The sequence below is a fragment of the Leuciscus leuciscus genome (genome assembly GCF_965113295.1).
Source record: "Leuciscus leuciscus genome assembly, chromosome: 15".
Classification (NCBI taxonomy): domain Eukaryota; kingdom Metazoa; phylum Chordata; class Actinopteri; order Cypriniformes; family Leuciscidae; genus Leuciscus; species Leuciscus leuciscus.
Genome location: NC_138739.1, coordinates 36,744,612 through 36,764,248, shown reverse-complemented (window position 1 = coordinate 36,764,248; position 19,637 = coordinate 36,744,612). Strand labels below are relative to the sequence as shown.

Genomic DNA, 19,637 nt, shown 5'->3' with positions numbered 1-19,637 from the left:
AGAAAGTCATACAGGTTTGGAACAACTTGAGGGTGAGTAAATGATGACAGAATTTTCATTTTTGGGTGAACTATCCCTTTGATGAGATTCTCAGGATTTTCCGAGAGGTATAGACAATTATCCTAGTCTGTAAGACTGTACATTTTAATATAAGTGCTAATAGTACAAGTTAGATGCTATATAAACTACCAGTCAAAAGTTTTTGGATGGTAAGATTTTTACCATCCAAATTTAGTTTTACCACCATTTAGTTTTTAAAAGATGTCTCTTCTTCTCACCAAGGCTTCATTTATTTGACCCAAAAACTGTAATATTGTGAAACATTTTTACAATTTAAAAATAAACTTTTATATTTGAAAATATTTTAAATTCAATTTCTTTCTGTGTTGGCAAAGCTGTATTTTCAGCATCATTACTCCAGTCTTCAGTGTCACATGATCCTTCAGAAATCATTCTGATATGATGTTTCAATGCTCAAGAAACATTTATTATTATTATCAATGTTGAAAACAGTTGTGTACAATTTCTTTTCAGGATGTGACAAATAGAAAGTTCAAAAGAACAGCATATATCTGAAATAGAAAGATTTTGCAACATTATAAATGTCTATACTGTCATGTTTGATCAATATAATGCATACTGAATAAAAGTGTTAATTTATTTTATTTCGTAAAAAAAAAAAAAAATTCTAACTGACCCCAAACTTTTAAATGGCATCTTAAAATATATTCAAATAGAAAACAGTTATTTTAAATTGTAAAAAAAAAATCACAATATTACAGTTTTTGCTGTATTTTGGATCAAATAAATGAAGCCTTGGTGAGCAGATGAGACTTATTTTAAAAAACACTACAAAATCTTACTGGTTGTGTGTGTGTGTGTGTGTGTGTGTGTGTGTGTGTGTGTGTGTGTGTGTGTGTGTGTGTGTGTGTGTGTGTGTGTGTGTGTGTGTGTGTGTGTGTGTGTGTGTGTGTGTGTGTGTGTGTGTGTGTGTGTGTGTGTGTGTGTGTGTGTGTGTGTGTGAGAGAAAGATACAGAGAAATTTGCCATTTGTGCAAATACTGTAAAGCAGAATAGAGTATAAGGGAGAGGAAACAGTCAATGACTGTAAAACATCAGATTGATCAGAGATGCATCAGTAGAAGGGAGACAGATGGCATCAAATACAGCATTTTACATTACAGTATGTATGCCATGTGATACTGTAAACATGGTAGAGACATGGTAGTTACATTACTGTACCTCTACCTTCACCCTATATTCAGTCAAATAGTCAAAATCATTTACCAGCAAACTGTTCTAGCACAAAACCTCATGGCTGTGCTTCATCACACCTTTTGATAACACACTGGATAGATACTATTACAAACATTATGGATTAAATTACATAAGTTAGGTTATGCACGTGTATTTTCTAATGTGGCATAGCCTGTATTACTGTAATTAATTCAGCAACAACTGTGATTTGAAACATGTATCTTGCATTGTTTGCTGTTGAATGAACAGATTGTTAAAAGTACTAAATTGAAAGAAGATCATACTGTTGTGTTTCTGTGATTAAACCAAATGTTCTCATTACATATTACAATAATCTTGTGTTTGAAACAATGATTATGTGGACTGAAAAGTGTATTACTGTAATGAAAGCATGAGATCAGGTTTTGAAAGAATGACTAGCTGTGTTACAAGTGTGATCAGTTTGGATTTTTGTTCTAAGAGTTTTGAAAATGTACACTTTACTTGTCGAAATAGTACCAAAGCGAATAAAAAAAAACTGTAAATGGACGACTCAAAAATTCGTTTTTTTTGCACCCTCAGATTCCAGATTTTCAAATAGTTGTATCTCGGCCAAATATTGTCCTATATAACTAACCATACACCAATGGAAAGCTTATTTGTTCAGCTTCCAGATTATGTATAAATCTCAATTTCAGAAAATTGACCCATATGACTGGTTTTGTGGTCCAGGGTTACATTTGTGAAAATAAAGTGTCAACATATAGGGGTTGTTACGTTTGTAACGGTGGGAACTGTGGGAACGCCTCTGCGTGATTGTGTTGTGAAGCACGTATGGAATCAGTCCAGTGGCGTGACGGAACGTCATAGGCGGGTGACATCATCGACCAGGAAACTAAAAAGCGCACGTGAACAAATAATGTCAGCTTCTCATAGGCTGAAGCAAGTCGATCACGGGCATGCCGGGAGTATGGCACACTGAAAAAAAAGAACAAAACTGTACCTTTTAGGGTACAAGTGGCCGTCACTGGGGTGGTACCCTGAATAGTACCCTTTTGTACCTTTAATGCGAGGTACAAAATTGTACCTTATAATTTTGTACCCCAAGGAACGATTGTGCATACTGCAATAAAAGCAGAACATTTTACCTTATTAAAATAATTGCAGGGTACGCCCCAATGGCAAATAAGTTTTGATCCTATGGGGCACAAAAAAATATCTTAAATAAACTGGCTTACAGATTTGCAGATTTAACAGATTTTATTTATAAACTTTCTTTTACAAAGATAATTATTACATCATCTCACAGCAGCAGGTGTGAGTCGAGACAATTAATTAAAAGCTCATCAGACATTATTCAGCAAATATATTCAGAGTTATGAAAAAGTCCTTTAAAACAGTAGCACCTTCAAACAAAGTAACAGGAATACATGAAATTGTCTATACTGTAGAATCCTTACAAATCAGGAATTGTTATAATTAAAAGTACTGTTTTAAATGTATATCCAGCTAATTAAACAGGCTATATCATGTGCTGCACATAGGGCAGTTGTTCTTCAGCAAGAATACCTAGTGCTAATAAATAATTTGTTATCAACACTGTATAGGCATCTTGTGCCTGGTATCAACCTCCTCACCTGGTGAGAGGACAGTCCATTCATTCTCATATTTCACACAGTATGAATAATAATGAAGACAAAAGGATTCAGGAATTAACAGCTTGCCACACAATAACCAGTGTCCATGTTAAGAATGTACTTAATCTGGAAAAACAATGTAACTTCTTCTGTATGCAGGTGACCCTCAGTAAACACATCTTTAAAGCTGCAGTCGGCAAGTCTGGCAGATTGGGTCGATTAGCCAAAATGTTGAATGTTTACAACTCTCATGCCCCTCCCCACTGCCAGCGAGCACCCTCCCATCGAGGTCGTGCTCGTCAGTGCGTCACTGTGCGTGTGTACCTGATTTTCTGTGAACGCGTCCGTCTCTTCAGCATCTATCAACACCAAGGACTCGGAGGTAGGCTGCCCTGGCTAATCTATCCATAGATAACCGAGGAATTGGAAGCTTGTTAGTAGATTTTCTCTCCGCCATCACGCTTCATGCAATCTCCAGGCGAACTTCAGGCGTGGCGTGTGCATGTGATATTAACGTGCGCGAGTGAGGGGGATCTGTGGCGTGTGCACGACCTGTGATTGACAGTCAGATCTCACACCCCCCTGCGCTGATTGGACCTGATGAAGCGGGAGCGCTGGATTTTTGCAAAACAAATAACACGCTCCAGGTGGAGTTAGAAGCTCGGGTTTTTTTCTAAAACCACCTTATTTATGTTGTTCTGTCGGATTATAGTGTCGATTACACTGAATGTGATCAAAAAAATGTTGCCGACGGCAGCTTTAAAATGAATATGCACCATTTTTGCATCACACTTTTTAAGTAATCCCAACTTGGAATAATTTTACTTAAAATTAACAAGAAAACCTTTGTTATATGTACTTAATTATTTGAGTTCACGCAACATTCTTTACTTAAAAATATATGTAACGTGATATAATCTACTAAGTAATGTTAAGTTAAAACAACTTGCAATTACTTAGTAGATTCAATCACGTTACATATATTTTTAAGTAAAGAATGTTGCATGAACTCAAATATTGTATGGGATTGTATGTATTGTAATGTTTAATGTTTATTCAAATCAAATTCTGCAAATAATCCCAGATATATGTTCCTGCTGGCAGTTCAGAATGCTATGAGCAATCCAGTCATTTATATAGATCAGTGGTCAGAATGATCAGAGGTGTAAAGTCCAGGGGTCAGAAAGTAAAAGTCCTGCCATAATGTTTATTCCACCCATGAACTCAGCCAGTCTGATAATGATAGTTAGAGATATCTGCAATTATAGTCGCACTAGTAAGAAATTTGATTCAAGAAGACATCTCTAAATACATTTTGACTAGTCGAAACTCCATTAAAGATATCTATAATGATGTCATAGACATCTTCATTTGACGCGACATATACGCAAAGGTAATTAAAGATCTCCAATTTAGTTTCGACTAGTTACAATTATATTTGAAGATATCTGAATTTACTTAGCTCCTCCCCCTCACCAGAGCCCCTCCCTGTCTTGTTGATAATGCTTAGTGCTAGTTCTACAACTGACAAGTCTACTGTTGTTGTCATGGAGAGAAAAGCTACTGGATGAATTACTTCAGGGATTATTAAATAATATCTGGATGCATTCATATGGTAAAAGGTCTGCAGCATGCCATAGCGTTGTGATTTTAACTGAATCATGTTGCAAAGCGGACCAACTGGAGTGTAATGTTCAATAAAGACAGAGAACCAAACCACAAACTTCTTTTGAAAAGACACAATGTGTGAAGAACAATGGAATTATACACCAAAAACGTGAAAAATAGTACAAATAAACGCGTGATGGACAAGAATAATGCTTCAGAACCAAGGCAGACCCAGTCAAAAAAGGTGAAGGCTGATTTAAAAAAGTTTAACTGGCATTGATGACATTGATAAGTGCATTAAGTTGTGTATGGATTGTCCCTTCTGTATTATATTGTATTATATCTAGAGATCCGTGACAGAGATATTTTGCTGTGTTCAGTGATGAGCGCCAGTGCATTGAAAAGTTATTTTAAAATGATAGCAAATGTTGCACCAGACATAAGGCCTATGCACATGCTTACTGATTTTAAATGAGTTCGTTTGGGAATAAAACACAATTTAATCCACATCATGCACATCTCAACATTATCCTACTTTAAGATATAGAATAGGACAAACACCTTCTTGAGTCTTTTCTCTGCTTACATTTCAGCATGTTTTCAATTGTGTTAGTACAATACACAAAATCACAAAGTATCCTTTTCACAACACAAAATAAGTGTTTCATCTAAATGTTTCAATCACAGTAACTGCCTTTCATAATGCTATTAGTATCAAACTTTTCATTTGCATCACTTTTCGTTCAGTTTAATGAATTTGTCTATTATTCGCTCCAAATTATCTTAATGGTTAATCAATGAATATAGATTCTATAGATATTGTTACAGGTATAGTTTCTACTTTGTTTGCAATTTCCGATATTTTTTACATTATAAGCGATTTATCTTAGATTATAACCTATGTTCAAGGCGTGTGTGTGTGTGTGTGTGTGTGTGTGTGTGTGTGTGTGTGTGTGTGTGTGTGTGTGTACAGGTTTATATTACATTGTAGGGACCAGCCAGTGGTCACCCCTAGAGAAATGGATTAATAAACATACTAAATGAAAATTTGCAATTTGTGAACATAGAGCAGCATACAAGGGAAAAGAAACAGTCAATGACTGTGTAACATCAAAATGATCAGTAGAAGGGAGACAGATGACATCAAATACAGCATTTTACAATACAGTATGACATGCGATACTGTAAACAGATTACCATGGTAGAGACTGCCACATTACTGTAACTGACCCTTATAAAGGTCAACTACAGTATAGATTCAGTCATATTGTACAGTGAGAACATTTACTGTATTTCCAGAAAACGCTGTTCTAGCACAAAACCTCATGGTAGTTTCAGAACGTCATCACACCTTTTGATAACACACATTTGAAATTACAATTATTATGGATTACATTTTTTAATGTGGCATCTGTAGCCTGTGTTACTGTAATTATTTCAATCACAAGGGTGATGAATATTGCATTGATTGCTATTAAATTAACTGATTGTTAAAAGTACTAAATTGAAAGAAGATCATACTGTTGTGTTTCGGTGATTAGGCCAAATGTTCTCATTACATATTACAATAATATTGTATTTTGAAACAATGATTATGTGGACTGAAATGTGTATAACTGTAATGAAAGCATGAGATCAGGTTTTGAAAGAATGACTGCGTTACAACTGTGATCAGTTTGGATTTTTGTACTAAAAGTTTTGAAAATGTACACTTTACTTACACTTCACTTTAACATAGTATACCAAAGCGTATAATTTGTATTTAACTGCCCAGTGGCTTCAGTGCTGAAGTTCCTTCAGGATTGTTTTTCTGTTGGTCTTAGCTGCCTTCCACGCACCACTTAGCTTAGACTTTGGGGAGACACCACTTGGTTATTCTTTTCCTTGTATGTCTATACAGTTTTTTTTCTTCAGGTTTAGTTATTTTAGTACTAAACTAAATGAAATGAGAAATAAAAAAATAAAAAATAAAAAAAAATGTTATACTGGTTGAAAGTGTACATCCTGGTTTGCAATCATTAATTAAAGTCGCCTAAATATATATATTGTGTGTATATATTAAATCAGGACCATATGATGTTCGTCCAATCATTGCATTGCTAAGTATAGTAATTACATGGTTTGATTTGGTTTTGGTGGATTGTGTTACTGTTCTGAACTATTCAGCTTACATGAATTATTACTTATGTACCTTTACGAATTAGCTGAACGCTAACAGCAACTCTGGTGTATTATTTATTTTTTTAGTTAAGAGAAAGCTGTGATGTTTTGCCTGCTCTGGCTGTGTGTGTTCAAGTGATTTGGAGGAGGTGTGGCTATAGAGAAAGCTCCACAGGGAGGGCGGGAAGTGTTCCCCTTTTATGCTTTTAAAGCTAGCTTTCTATTTCTAGCCTCTACGAAAGTAGTTGAGTACTTGAGCGAGCTCTTAATGAATTCTAGTCCTTCATGTCTATTGCGATCTCAAAATTCCGGCCAGTTGATAATACCTAGAATATCAAAATTGACTGCTGGCGGTAGATCCTTTTCCTATTTAGCACCTAAATTCTGGAACAGTCTTCCTAACATTATCCGGGAAGCAGACACACTCTGTCAGTTTATATCTAGACTAAAAACACATCTCTTTGACCTAGCATATACATAACATATTATTATTAACTTCTATTATTCAAATCATGTAAAATGTTAGGCTGCATAAACTAGGTCAGCCGGAACCAGGAACACTTCCCATAAATTCTGATGTACTCGTTACATCATAAGAAGGATGATTTACGTTAATATTAGTCTCTCTGTTTATCCCGAGATTTACCGCAGTCCGCCGGATCCAGGCCGTATCCAGATCTGATGAAGGACATGACGACAACGCAGCCCTGAAGTGTCAACTAGTCTCTCCAAGGCCTCCTTCCCTTCCCTTTTCCTCTGTACAGATAAAACGTTATCAAAGTGATTCCAGTTCGCATGGATCCACGGCTCTATACAACTTATTTGCATGGCACTTATCTTTACAATGAAAAAGTGGCTTTATTGTGAATGTCTTTTCAAAGTATCTGGAGCCAACACAGTGCTTGTTCAGAGCTGCCTCAACAAGTCTGTGGAAAGACACATATATAGAGGAATAATACACAATCACATATATGGTTCACTAATCAAAACACTACATGGACATGGAGATCACATGTAGGCTACACATTTTCATTGAATAAGAATATAGATCTGTGATGGCTTTGCATCTTTCATGTCATAAAAAAAGAAAGGAACAGATCCAAAACCCTCATCTTTAAGTATAAGCAGTACAAAAGTTTGTTTGTTTTGACAGTTGCAGATAAGGCTATTGAGAAGCTCAAACAGTACATCCAAGACATGGATATTCCAGATCAAACCATTCCAATTCCCTTGAAACCGTCTGTTATAGGGTGAGACCAGTGTTCCTACAATGTCCTCCTGCTAAATAAAATGTATATTTTATACTGTATACATTTATATTTTATATTAAAATGTATATATTTTCTTGACAGAATGAAGATTCGTATCAATGAACTTAAATCGGTGCAGGCGCTTGTTCCTACAACTGGAGTCGATTTAAGTGCCGAAATTCAAGTGACTGGAAACCTGGTAAAAGGGTTAGTATAATGTTCATATCACTAATTTTAATCAAAGAAATCATTCGAAAAAAGAATAGTAGTAAGAAACTGGTAAAATTCTTCACTCAGTTCTTCACACAATTATTCACACAATTCTATTTGTAATAAAAACACACAATAAACAGACAAAAGGGATACAAATCCCTTTTGGATGACGCAAACCTAAATAATGCGGGGAAAAAAACAAACATTTGTTTGCTTAATTTAACAGAAGGAAAAAATAGAATGGTAAATGTGCCAGGTGCAAAAGTGTTTGAATGTCGCCCTCATGTTATTTGCAGGGTTTCAGCACTCCCAGTTTAATACTTTGTAATACTCTTTTAAAAACAATAACTGGATGCCATTTTGGTTACGTCCAGGATACATCAACTACAAAAAATACTAGTATTAAACCTACTTCTGAACCTGGTGGTTCAGAGGCTCTATACAACTTATTTGCATGGCACTTATCTTTACAATGAAAACGTGGCTTTAATGTGAATGTCTTTTCAAAGTATTTGGAGCCAACACAGTGCTTGTTCAGAGCTGCCTCAACAAGTGAAAAGACACATATATAGAGGTTAATACACAATGAGTTTAATGAGGCTTCTGAAGAGGAAATAATGCCCTGAACTCTATTTCACAGAACAATCAAATTACCGTTTAATGTGAATGTGGATAAACTGGCCATTAGTGTCACTGTTGCAGTCAAAGTTGATGGAACTGGTCACCTAACACTCAACATAGAAAAATGTAAAACAGAAATTGGACGTTTCAGAGTCGACCCTCTCAGGTAATTTTGTTCAGCTCACCACATCACAAATAGCAGCTGGCTAATAACTAGCTAAATCAGCATTAGTATGTTCAATAATAAACTATATGTTTATCCATTGGGTTGTATGTTCTGCAAATATCAAATAACATTTAAAAGGAGACCCATTTATTCTGGATTATGTTCCCAGAGGGTATGTCATAGAATTTTATACAAATTAGCTTACAGCTCATGAGAACTAACACTTTAAAATATTGTATTTACAGCTCGCTCTTTGATATACTTTCCTGGTTAAATTCATATTTCCCCAGCTTTCTTGACAAACGGGTAAGACAATCACTGAACATTCACTGTTCACAACAGAAACCAAGAGTCTCATTCCATGTCAATATTAACTATCTGCTGTTTCAGGTCTGTTCCAAGATAACCACCCTTGCTGATTTTAACCCCCAGCTGGCAACATTAAATGGTGCTATGAATAAACACTATTAACCACTGACTGCGATGATTACAAAAATCATTTCATGACAGCATTCATGACATTCAAAAATAATTGTTCTTTCTGTTGTGACTGTTTCATTTTAGACAAAGTACATGAACTTTCTGGGATTAACCTCTCCATGGAGCCTACTGTCATCACTAAAGACAGCATTGAGCTAAGTTTTGTAAGCCTGGAAGGACGGCAGAAACGACGACTCCTCGAAGAAACAAAGGACTCTCCTGAGAATTAACATTTAAACACTCTCTTGCATTAAGTAACAACGGCATCCGAGAAGAACCACACCGAGCAGTTCACGCCTACAGTCTCTTCATCACCCATCCCTTCTCTCCTCATGCTGGGATAACCTGAAATCCACCCAAAGATCTATATGGTTTAATTTGAACAATTATCATACAACACTATACATGTTTGGTATCCTTTGAAAATATCTCAGTGCGACTGGTACAATGGTCTCATCCCCACAGAAGCAAACCAAAAGCTAATAAAGCTTTTAGGAGTTTAGAGATATCTTCCTTACAGAGGAGGGTGGGTCTTTCATGCAAATTGAATCCTGCCCTCAAAAGGTGTAAACTCGAAAGACTGTGATTAATGCAAATTCCCATAGCACGTGTTTCCATTTGAAAGAGGTTTCTGTCTTGGGCTGATTATTTAAAGAGATGTTGCAAGAGGCTCAGTGTGACTTTGTAGTCAGATCAGTCCGTAATTGGACGCTCAGCATTATATATTTTATATAATGTCAGGTATGCATCTTTTACTCTTTATCTCTGAGCATTTGATGTTATTGTATTGATTATCTTTGACTTGCTTATGTAATTGGCATGATACATTTACCTGACTAATAATAAATTGTTACATTTGGATTTATTCTGACTCACTCTGAAATTATTAATTTTATTAGTTTATGTTGTATCCATTGTTACCGCAAAGCTGCGTCCAGGGTTAACTACATACTAGCAGTGTTGGGCATGTTACTTTAAAAAAGTAATTAGTTATAGTTACTAGTTACTTCTCACAAATAGTAGCTGAGTTAGTAACTCAGTAATAATTACATCATTATAAAAGTAACTAATTATCTGGGAAAGTCACTTTTTTTTTTTTAAATGTTCAAATATGTCAGATAACTTGGATGCCCCCAATATTGAATGAAATGGACACTAAATAGAATACGTTATTATTATAAAACATTGTACACTAATCTACACTATTTTTATGTTGCTGTGGGACAATGTAAGAGACACCTATTAAATTCAACATATATTGTTAATATTATCATTACTATAGTGGAACAATAAAACGTTCCGGGTTACTTGACTGTAACCCTGTTCCCTGAAAAAGCGGAACGAGATGCTGCGCTACTTTGCCGTGCTGAAGATACAGTCAAGTAACCCGGAATGTTCCCTTTCAAAAGCTACAATCGATGCTGCGCTGCTTAGCGCTGCTTAGCGCATTGGGAACGAGAATACCAACACTGCCGTGCTTGAAAGTGTCTGGACCCCTGCGGTTGTGCAGGTGTGCTCACAAGAACGCAAGAAGGCCTCAGATATTAGCTTGTGACGTCGACTCAAGGATGTGAGAGCCCGGGGTAGCATGAACATCCAAACTATAAAATCTTATGAATGTGTGCGGAGAGGACCAGCCTGCCGCATCACAAACAAGTTGTAAGGGGGCACCCCTTGCCAAAGACCTAGAGGAGGCGACCCCTCTGGTGGAGTGAGCCCTAAGACCTATTGGTGGAGCTTGACCGCGCGCCTCATAGGCAAGAGCAATAGCATCCCTGACCCAATGAGACATGGTCTGCTTGGTGGCAGCTGCCCCTTTGTTACTACCCCCATAACAGACGAACAGTTGCTCTGACTTACGCCACTGGCTAGTGCGGTGGATGTAAGCCTGAAGAGCACGGACTGGACACAGTCTGTGAGATCTCTCCTGCTCCGGCGTTATGAATGGTGGAGGACAGAAGGCCTCGAGAGTGACAGGATGTACAGTCAAGAAAGGAACCTTAGGCAGGTAGTCAGGATGAGGATGCAAAATCACTTTCACCATTCCTGGGGCAAAGTCTAAGCAAGTCTAGAACTGAAGCAATCTGGCAGTTGACCGGATCTACACTGTGTACAACACTCCACCTTTCAAAAACACCCCATTTGCTGGCGTAACTCTTTCTAGTGGAGGAAGCCCTAGCACTTAGAATGGTCTCAATAACATCCGGCGAAAGCCCAGTGTCTCTCAATTGGTACCCATCAGGGGCCAAACATGAAGATTCCACAGGTCGGGCCTGGGATGGAATATCGTGCCCTCCGCCTGAGACAGAAGGTCCCTCCTCTCCGGAATCGCCCATGGTGAGCCGTCGAGGAGAGATATTATCTCCGAGAACCATACTCTGTTCGGCCAACGTGGCGCTATCAGTAAGAGGCAAGACCCTTGTTGGCGAACTCTGGCTAGAACTCCCGGGAGCAGAGAAACTGGAGGGAACGCATACAGGCGCATTTTGGGCCATGTGTGCCCCATCGCATCCAGACCCAGGGGGGCTGGGTGACTCAGAGAGAAATAGAGGGGATGATGGGAGGCAAAGAGGTCCACCTCCGCTTCGTAAAATCTGGTCCAAATCTGTTTCACTACTTCCGGGTGGAGTTTCCATTCCCCCATCGGTAGTTTCTGTCTGGACAGTAAATCGGCTCCCATATTCAGATGCCCTGGAATGTATACTGCCCTGAGTGACAGGAACTTGTCCTGGACCCAGAGAAAAATCTGCCTTGCTATTCTGTTCAGATTGCGTGAGCGCAGACCTCCCTGGTGATTTATATAAGAGACTGCCGCTGTGTTGTCCACCCGCACTAGGACATGACAACCTCTCAACTGAAGGAGAAAATATTTCAGGGCCAGAAATACGGCCATCAGCTCGATGCAGTTGATGTGCCAATCGAGCTGATGACCCTCCCATTCCCATTGAGCTGGACGACCACTTAAGACCGCTCCCCATCCCATCAGGGAGGCGTCTGTCGTTAACAGTCTGCGACGACAAGGCGCCCCTAGACTGGGACCCAAGGCGAGGAACCAGGGTCTGAGCCACAGAGATAGTGTACGAAGCCCGCGGCGCGTCACTTTTATTTGCCTTTGAGGATTGGTCCTTGGATGAAATCCCCTGGCTTTTAGCCACAACTGAAACGGTCTCATGTGCAACAGCCCCAGAGGAATCACTGTGGATGCTGAAGCCATGAAACCTAACATTTTTTGGTACTGATGAACAGTGCGATCTTGGCCTAGCCTGACTTTGCTCATGGTCTGCCGAATGGTCTCGATTCGAGCGGGAGACAGTTTGGTTAGGAGTTAGTTTCATCAGGCAGTGTGCAGAAAATGCTAATTTCTCAATCTTTTTCTCTCAAATCTGTTAATAGAGTTTAAGAAGTCAAAAAAGAAATGAGTCAACAGCAGAGTAGTAAGCGTTGTGTTCCTCCATGCTCCCGTCCTATGTCTGAGCTGGACACACATGATTACTGCTTTGTTTGTTTGGGGGAAGAGTTTGTTAGTAGCCCGGTTCTAGACAAACTTCTACATAACTGGAATGTAGTAGGGTCTGCCTCACATAAATGGTGTTTATTTTGCCTACTGCCGTTTTTGGTAGCACACAGAATCCCGGAGGGCTGTAGCTATTGGCATGTCTAATTACTTTGTCGTGAAATTTCTGACATTGTAATGGCACCAGTTGTAAAAAAAAAAGAATGGCTTGTTTCTGAGTTTTTGTCATGTACAGTTGAAGAGTTTGGTGATGTACTCACTCCAAAATGTCATTATTTAATCCATTACTCTCGTTTGATGTTTTGCTATGGTCCTTTGCGTTCTTTATGGTGTTTGAGGTTTTAAGGCAAACATCAATTATTTCAAACAGGTTGCTAGCACTTGTAAAAAAATTATTAACATTTTAGACACTTTAAGTAACCGACATCAGCATAGACAATGTTGGGAATTGTCGTCTGTTAATATGTTGGGGGGGAATATGAGAAAGTTTCTGGATGTTGTGTGAGCACACCATTTCAGTCTTTACCTTCAGCTCTACAGCATTCAATAAGCGTGAACAAGAAGTACAGCCATGTAAATTTTGAAGGCAAACAGGTTCAGCAAGTAACAGTCGTAGAGATAAATGAGGTCAAATATTGTGTTAAAGATGTGTTTACTGTGGGTCACCTGCATACAGAAGAAGTTACATTGTTTTTCCAGATTAAGTACATTCTTAACATGGACACTGGTTATTGTGTGGCAAGCTGTTAATTCCTGAATCATTTTGTCGTCATTATTATTCATACTGTGTGAAATATGAGAATGAATGGACTGTCCTCTCACCAGGTGAGGAGGTTGATACCAGGCACAAGATGCCTACAGTGTTGATAACAAATTATTTATTAGCACTAGGTATTCTTGCTGAAGAACAACTGCCCTATGTGCAGCACATGATATAGCCTGTTTAATTAGCTGGATATCAATTTATAACAGTACTTTTAATTATAACAATTCCTGATTTGTAAGGATTCTACAGTATAGACAATTTCATGTATTCCTGTTACTTTGTTTGAAGGTGTTACTGTTTTAAAGGACTTTTTCATAACTCTGAATATATTTGCTGAGTAATGTCTGATGAGCTTTTAATTAATTGTCTCGACTCACACCTGCTGCTGTGAGATGATGTAATAATTATCTTTGTAAAAGAAAGTTTATAGATAAAATCTGTTAAATCTGCATATCTGTAAGCCAGTTTAAGATATTTTTTTGCGCCCCATAGGATCAAAACTTCTTTGCCATTGGGGCGTACCCTGGGAATTATTTTAATAAGGTGCAATTTTCTGCTTTTATTGCAGTATGCACAATCATTCCTTGGGGTACAAAATTGCCCCTTAAATGGTATAAAGTTATAAGGTAAAATTTTGTACCTCGCATTAAAGGTACAAAAGGGTACTGTTCAGGGTACCACCCCAGTGACGGCCACTTGTACCCTAAAAGGCACAGTTTTGTTCTTTTTTTTCAGTGTGCCATACTCCCGGCATGCCCGTGATCGACTTGTTTCAGCCTATGAGAAGCTGACATTATTTGTTCACGTACGCTTTTTAGTTTCCTGGTCGATGATGTCACCCGCCTATGACGTTCCGTCACGCCATTGGACTGATTCCATACGTGCTTCACAACACAATCACGCAGAGGCGTTCCCACCGTTACATACGTAACAACCCAATATGTTGACATTTTATTTTCACAAATGTAACCCTGGACCACAAAACCAGTCATATGAGACAATTTTCTGAAATTGAGATTTATACATAATCTGGAAGCTGAACAAATAAGCTTTCCATTGGTGTATGGTTAGTTATATCGTGAGCTTAGAATTATAAGGTTCTATCTCCACTTTTGGTCGAAATTGAGTTTTTGACATAATCTGATCCATTAGGTGTTTATTAATGCCTGTGTGGTGTTATTTTTGTAAAAAAAAAAAATTTGTTAGTAGTTATTAATAATTAATCAAATAAAAAGGTTCCATCTCACAAAAACATAAACCGAGTTGGGATTATAAGGTTCTATCTCCAGTAGATTCAATATCCAATCAAAATCAAAAATCCAATCAAGCTGTGTGCTTGTATTATAAATATATAAATTGATTAAAATCAATGGTTATATACATTTATTCTTTGAAATGTGGGGTTTTATTTGTAAAAGTGGAGATAGAACCTTATAATTCCAAACAGAATCAGAGCTCTCAGAATTATAAGGTTCTATCTCCATTTGGGCCATCTTAAAAAATCCCATTTCCAAATGTGCCAGGATTTTGATATTCTATCCTCAAAGTACCTGTAGGGTGATGGTCTTGTTGAGCTATAATAGTAGATTATACTACATAACAGTTTTGCCAGCTGGGATGTAAAAACTTTGATGCTCAATATCTCAGAACTACCCTAAACGGAGATAGAACCTTATAATTCTAAGCTCACGATATAGTAACTATATAACTATGTAACTATGTAAAACTTTACTTTACTCTTTACACTTTAGTAGACACAATTGAAAATATTCTGAAATGTTTCGAAAAAAAGTGCACTTTTGATGATTTGTTGTGATATTATTAATAAGAGTTTTGAAAATGTACCAATTGCTTGTGAAAATTACGCCAAAGCAATAAAAAGATCTAAAGAAGTATGAAAGTGAAAATGCAGATATTTTTCATTAACAAATAAGGTGTTCATAAGCTTTTTAACTTGATCACTTCACGAGATACTGAGCGCAAGCTACTGAAAACATGAAGACAGGAGCAGGGCTTATCTCACCAACCCAGCCCAAGAAAAGCTTAAACTATTCCTGTACAAACTTTTCCCAGTGACCGTTTAGGTTCAATTACTTGATTTACATGGATTATAGATACAGCATGCAATTATGCAAAGATATGCAAAAGTGCAAAGTTAGTTAGTTATAATGAAAAACCTGAAGATGGGAGCAGTGCTTATCTTAACATCCTGACCTATAAAAAAACCTCCAACACTCCTGCAGGACAACAGTTTTCTTATACAGTATGTGCTGTCATTCCATAGTGGAAGTCTCCTCGAAAGTCTCCTCAGGTATGGGTTTGCTTTCTCCAGTGTCTATTTTATTTTGAAATGTTGTAACATTGGTTCTCTTACGAGAGGTTCTCTCGTATTGCGTAAGTTTAGCTTACGCTACGGGTAAAGTCATCTTTTCTCGAGATATGAAGCAAAAAAATTATCCTTAATTTTTATATCTTGTCAACGCAGTGCGCCAGCAAGCAGACCTAGAGCAGGCAATCTAGCGTGCTCATAGGCTGCTCTGCGGCAACTGCAGCAGCCTATCACTGAGCCCTTGGCGTGACGTCACGCCCAATGAGTGCGAGCAGCGCGCCTACGCGTCACGGCCCGAGGCGGGGCGTGGCAGAGGGTATAAATATGGGCTGAGAGGCTGCTTTCACTGATTTTTGTCTCTTCAGCGAAGCTCTCCGCATCGCTGGACTCTGAGGAAGCCGCCGTCGAAACAAGCGACCAGCAAGCCGAGGATCTCAGACTGAGGAAGCCGGCCGCCTTCGCCGCCTTCAGCTTTCCCTGCCTGCTTCGCTATCCGGCGAATATATCCTTTATTTGCTCTATGTGTGTGTGTTGTGTGCTCGCCCCGCGACACACTTTGCATCTAAAAGAGCGCGAGGCGTTGTTTCAAATGCCTCGCTCATCCTGTGGCTCGTGCAGAGCCACGCTCAGCGACGGAGACCGCCTTGTGATTGCGCTCTCTGCCTGGCCTTCTACCCGGGCGGCTGCGTACAGCGAGCCGGGTATGACAGCTGAGCGCTCGCCGGAGCCCCTCCCGCGAGCCTCGCTCTCTCCTTCTCCCCCGCCCTTCACCGACGCGCAGCGGCCGGCCATTGCCCGCACTGCCGTCGCCTCAGGGGACGAAGCAGATGACGTCAGACCCCTCTGTCAAGCCGCGCAAACGGCGCCGCTCACAAGGGATGTCAGAAACGGACGGTCTCGGGCTATAGCTTCCTTTACGTTACAAGAAAGCTACCCCCCCGTCACTGGCTAAAGGAGAGTAGAGTGTTAGCGGACTAACCTCCATTCCTGACATATTTCTCAGTCCCCTCCTAAGCTCAGGCGACTGGAAATACATATATTGGAGTAACGAGCCTGTTTTTATGCACGCACGCCTGCAAACTAACGCTACGCAAAACATGACGACGCTCGCCCTTCCTGCGCTCTCCCCCTCTGTTCGAGCCGCGCAAACGCGCCGCTCACAAGGGATGTCAGAAGTAGGCGGTCACGGGCTGGCTTCCTTTACGTTATAAGAAAGCTACCCCGCGTCTCGGTCGTGCGCGTCACCTACCGGCCACCTCCATTTCTCAGTCCCCTCCTAAGCTACAGGCGACTAGAAATATCTATGTTGCAGTAAACGAGCCTGTTTTCATACACGCACGTCTGCAAACTAACGATGTCACAGCACATGATGACATCTTCCCGCTCTCTCTCCCTTTGTCCGAGCCGCGCAACCGCGCCGTTCTCAAGGGATATCAGAGCGGACGTCACGAGCACCGGCGAAAAGAGGAAGTCCCACCCAGGTCGGACTAAACTCCGTTCCTGACATATTTCTCAGTCCCCTCTAAAGTTCAGGCGGCTGGAAATACTAATACTGCAGTAAACGAGCCTGTTTAATACCCGCGCGCCTGCAAACAAACGCCGAAACGAAACACGACGCTCTGTCATATGCTCGCGCTAACTGAGAGCTTATGTGTGCCCCTGTGGCTCAGTGGCAGAACACTAGGCTTCCGCGCGGGAGACCCGAGTTCGAATCCGACTCTGGCGGCAGATAAATATATTTTTTCTGCTGGCTTCTCCGAGCTCGCGGCAGCTTTCTTACATACAGAAAGTGAACCCGCATCTCGCACCCTCCCGCTCACAGGATGGTGCTTGAGTATTTATGAGCGTCTAAACATATGAGCCATCAAAGCATTCGCTCTATCAGTTTCCTAAAACGCCAATGGTGTTATAAGTGTACAATATGTGCCCACTCCCACGTGCTCACTGCTACACACAAACACGGTCTCCCCGGTAACGCTCACAGAGCGCACTCTCATAGCGGGCATGCGCCGCTCGAGTGCTAAGCGTAGAGAATGTGCCCACAATTCTGTGCCCACACCTACCCACTGCCCGCTCTGTTACACAGTTACCCCGGGTTGCAGATCCTCCAAAGCTCACAAACATTCCGGCTCTGGCCGAAGGTGTCATAAGTGTAGAAAATGTGCTCACCACTACACACAAACACTATCCCCATGGTAACACGCTCAGAGCGCACTCTCATAAAGCGGACACACGCTCGAGTACCAAGTGTAGTAAATGTGCCCACAACCCTGTGCTCACAACTACCCGCTGCTTGCTCTGCCACTCAGTTACCTCGGGTTACAAAGCTCCCAAACACTGGCCGTGTTATAAGTGTAAACTCTGCGCCCGCTCACGAGCACGCGCACCCACTTTCAGACATGACAACCCCCACGCCGCTCTCGCGCCAGGGGTGTTTAGCAGCAAAACGCGCTCCATCCGTAGCGATCGAGCCATCATATGCTGTACAGCCAGTCAGCACTGTTTTCCAGCCCCCGTGTTCGAGCACTGGCGGCGCGTCGCCGCCCCATCCTCTCTGATACAGGTTCCCCATCCCGCTCAGCGCGGCGATCTGAACCCAGAGACCATTCGACCCCTAGCTATGCGTGCAAAAGCATGGGAAGCTATTCAGGGCGTGTCAGAATGGGTGCTGAATACTATATAACACGGCTATTCGCTTCAATTCGCTCGTCGCCCCCCGCGCTTTCTAGCGCAGACGGAGACAAAAGTGACTTTAGAAGCAGCGCACCTGCTTCAAGCAGAAATAGCGAAGCTGCTGCGCAAAGGGGCTATAGAACAGGTTTATCCTTCTCTGAGCGAGTCGGGCTTTACAGCCGTTACTTCCTCGTACCCAAGAAGGACGGAGCGCTGAGACCTATTTTAGATCTGAGACATTTGAACAAAGCTCTCATGAAACGGCCGTTCAAAATGATCACAACCAGACAAATCCTCGCGCAAATTCGCCCGGGAGACTGGTTCATCTCTCTCGATCTAAAGGACGCATATTTTCAGATTCAGATAATACCCCGTCACAGGCCATTCTTGAGATTCGCCTTCGACGGTCGGGTATATCAGTACACCGTCCTGCCGTTCGGTCTATCTTTAGCACCCCGTACATTTACGAAGTGCATGGACGCGGCTCTCTCTCCCCTGAGGAGACAAGGAATGCGGATACTGAATTATCTGGACGACTGGCTAGTCCTCGCGCAGTCAGAGGCAGAGCTTTTGTCTCACAGAACAGCGCTTCTCAGCCATCTGGAATGCTTGGGTCTCTCGGTCAACTGGACCAAGAGCTCATTACTGCCCCGCCAGTCGACTTCCTTTCTCGGAATAGAACTGGACTCGGTGGCTATGACGGCCAGATTGTCAGAGCAGCGCGCGCGCCGCATTCGACATCTCGCCGCGTCTTTCCAGACGGGCAGTCAGGTTCCGCTGAGGACATTCCAGCGAGTCCTGGGGCATATGGCCTCAGCTGCAGCAGTGCTCCAGCTGGGCTTACTGCGCATGCGCCCGCTTCAACGCTGGCTGAAAGCGCGAGTGCCTCACCGAGCCTGGACGGCCGGCCGCTTACGAGTCAGAGTGGATCATGGCTGTGTTTCAGCCCTGCAGCCCTGGCTAGCAGCCGAATGGTATCGCACG

At 40.9% G+C, this 19,637-nt stretch overlaps 2 protein-coding genes and 1 long non-coding RNA gene across 8 annotated transcripts in view; 2 read left to right on the top strand and 1 right to left on the bottom strand.

Annotated features, from left to right (window-relative positions):
- Nucleotides 1–19,637, bottom strand: part of LOC309475245 — a 271,995-nt gene that overhangs the window by 168,037 nt on the left and 84,321 nt on the right. The window lies entirely within an intron of this gene.
- Nucleotides 1–19,637, top strand: part of LOC309475210 (uncharacterized protein) — a 118,761-nt gene that overhangs the window by 54,498 nt on the left and 44,626 nt on the right. The window lies entirely within an intron of this gene.
- On the top strand, nt 6,709–10,236 carry LOC309475035 (bactericidal permeability-increasing protein-like). Its single transcript, XM_082137647.1, has 6 exons — nt 6,709–7,891; nt 7,994–8,098; nt 8,745–8,891; nt 9,137–9,197; nt 9,282–9,339; nt 9,456–10,236. The coding sequence occupies exons 1-6, from the start codon at nt 7,839–7,841 to the stop codon at nt 9,599–9,601; spliced, it is 570 nt and encodes a 189-aa protein (XP_081993773.1). The 5' UTR covers nt 6,709–7,838; the 3' UTR covers nt 9,602–10,236.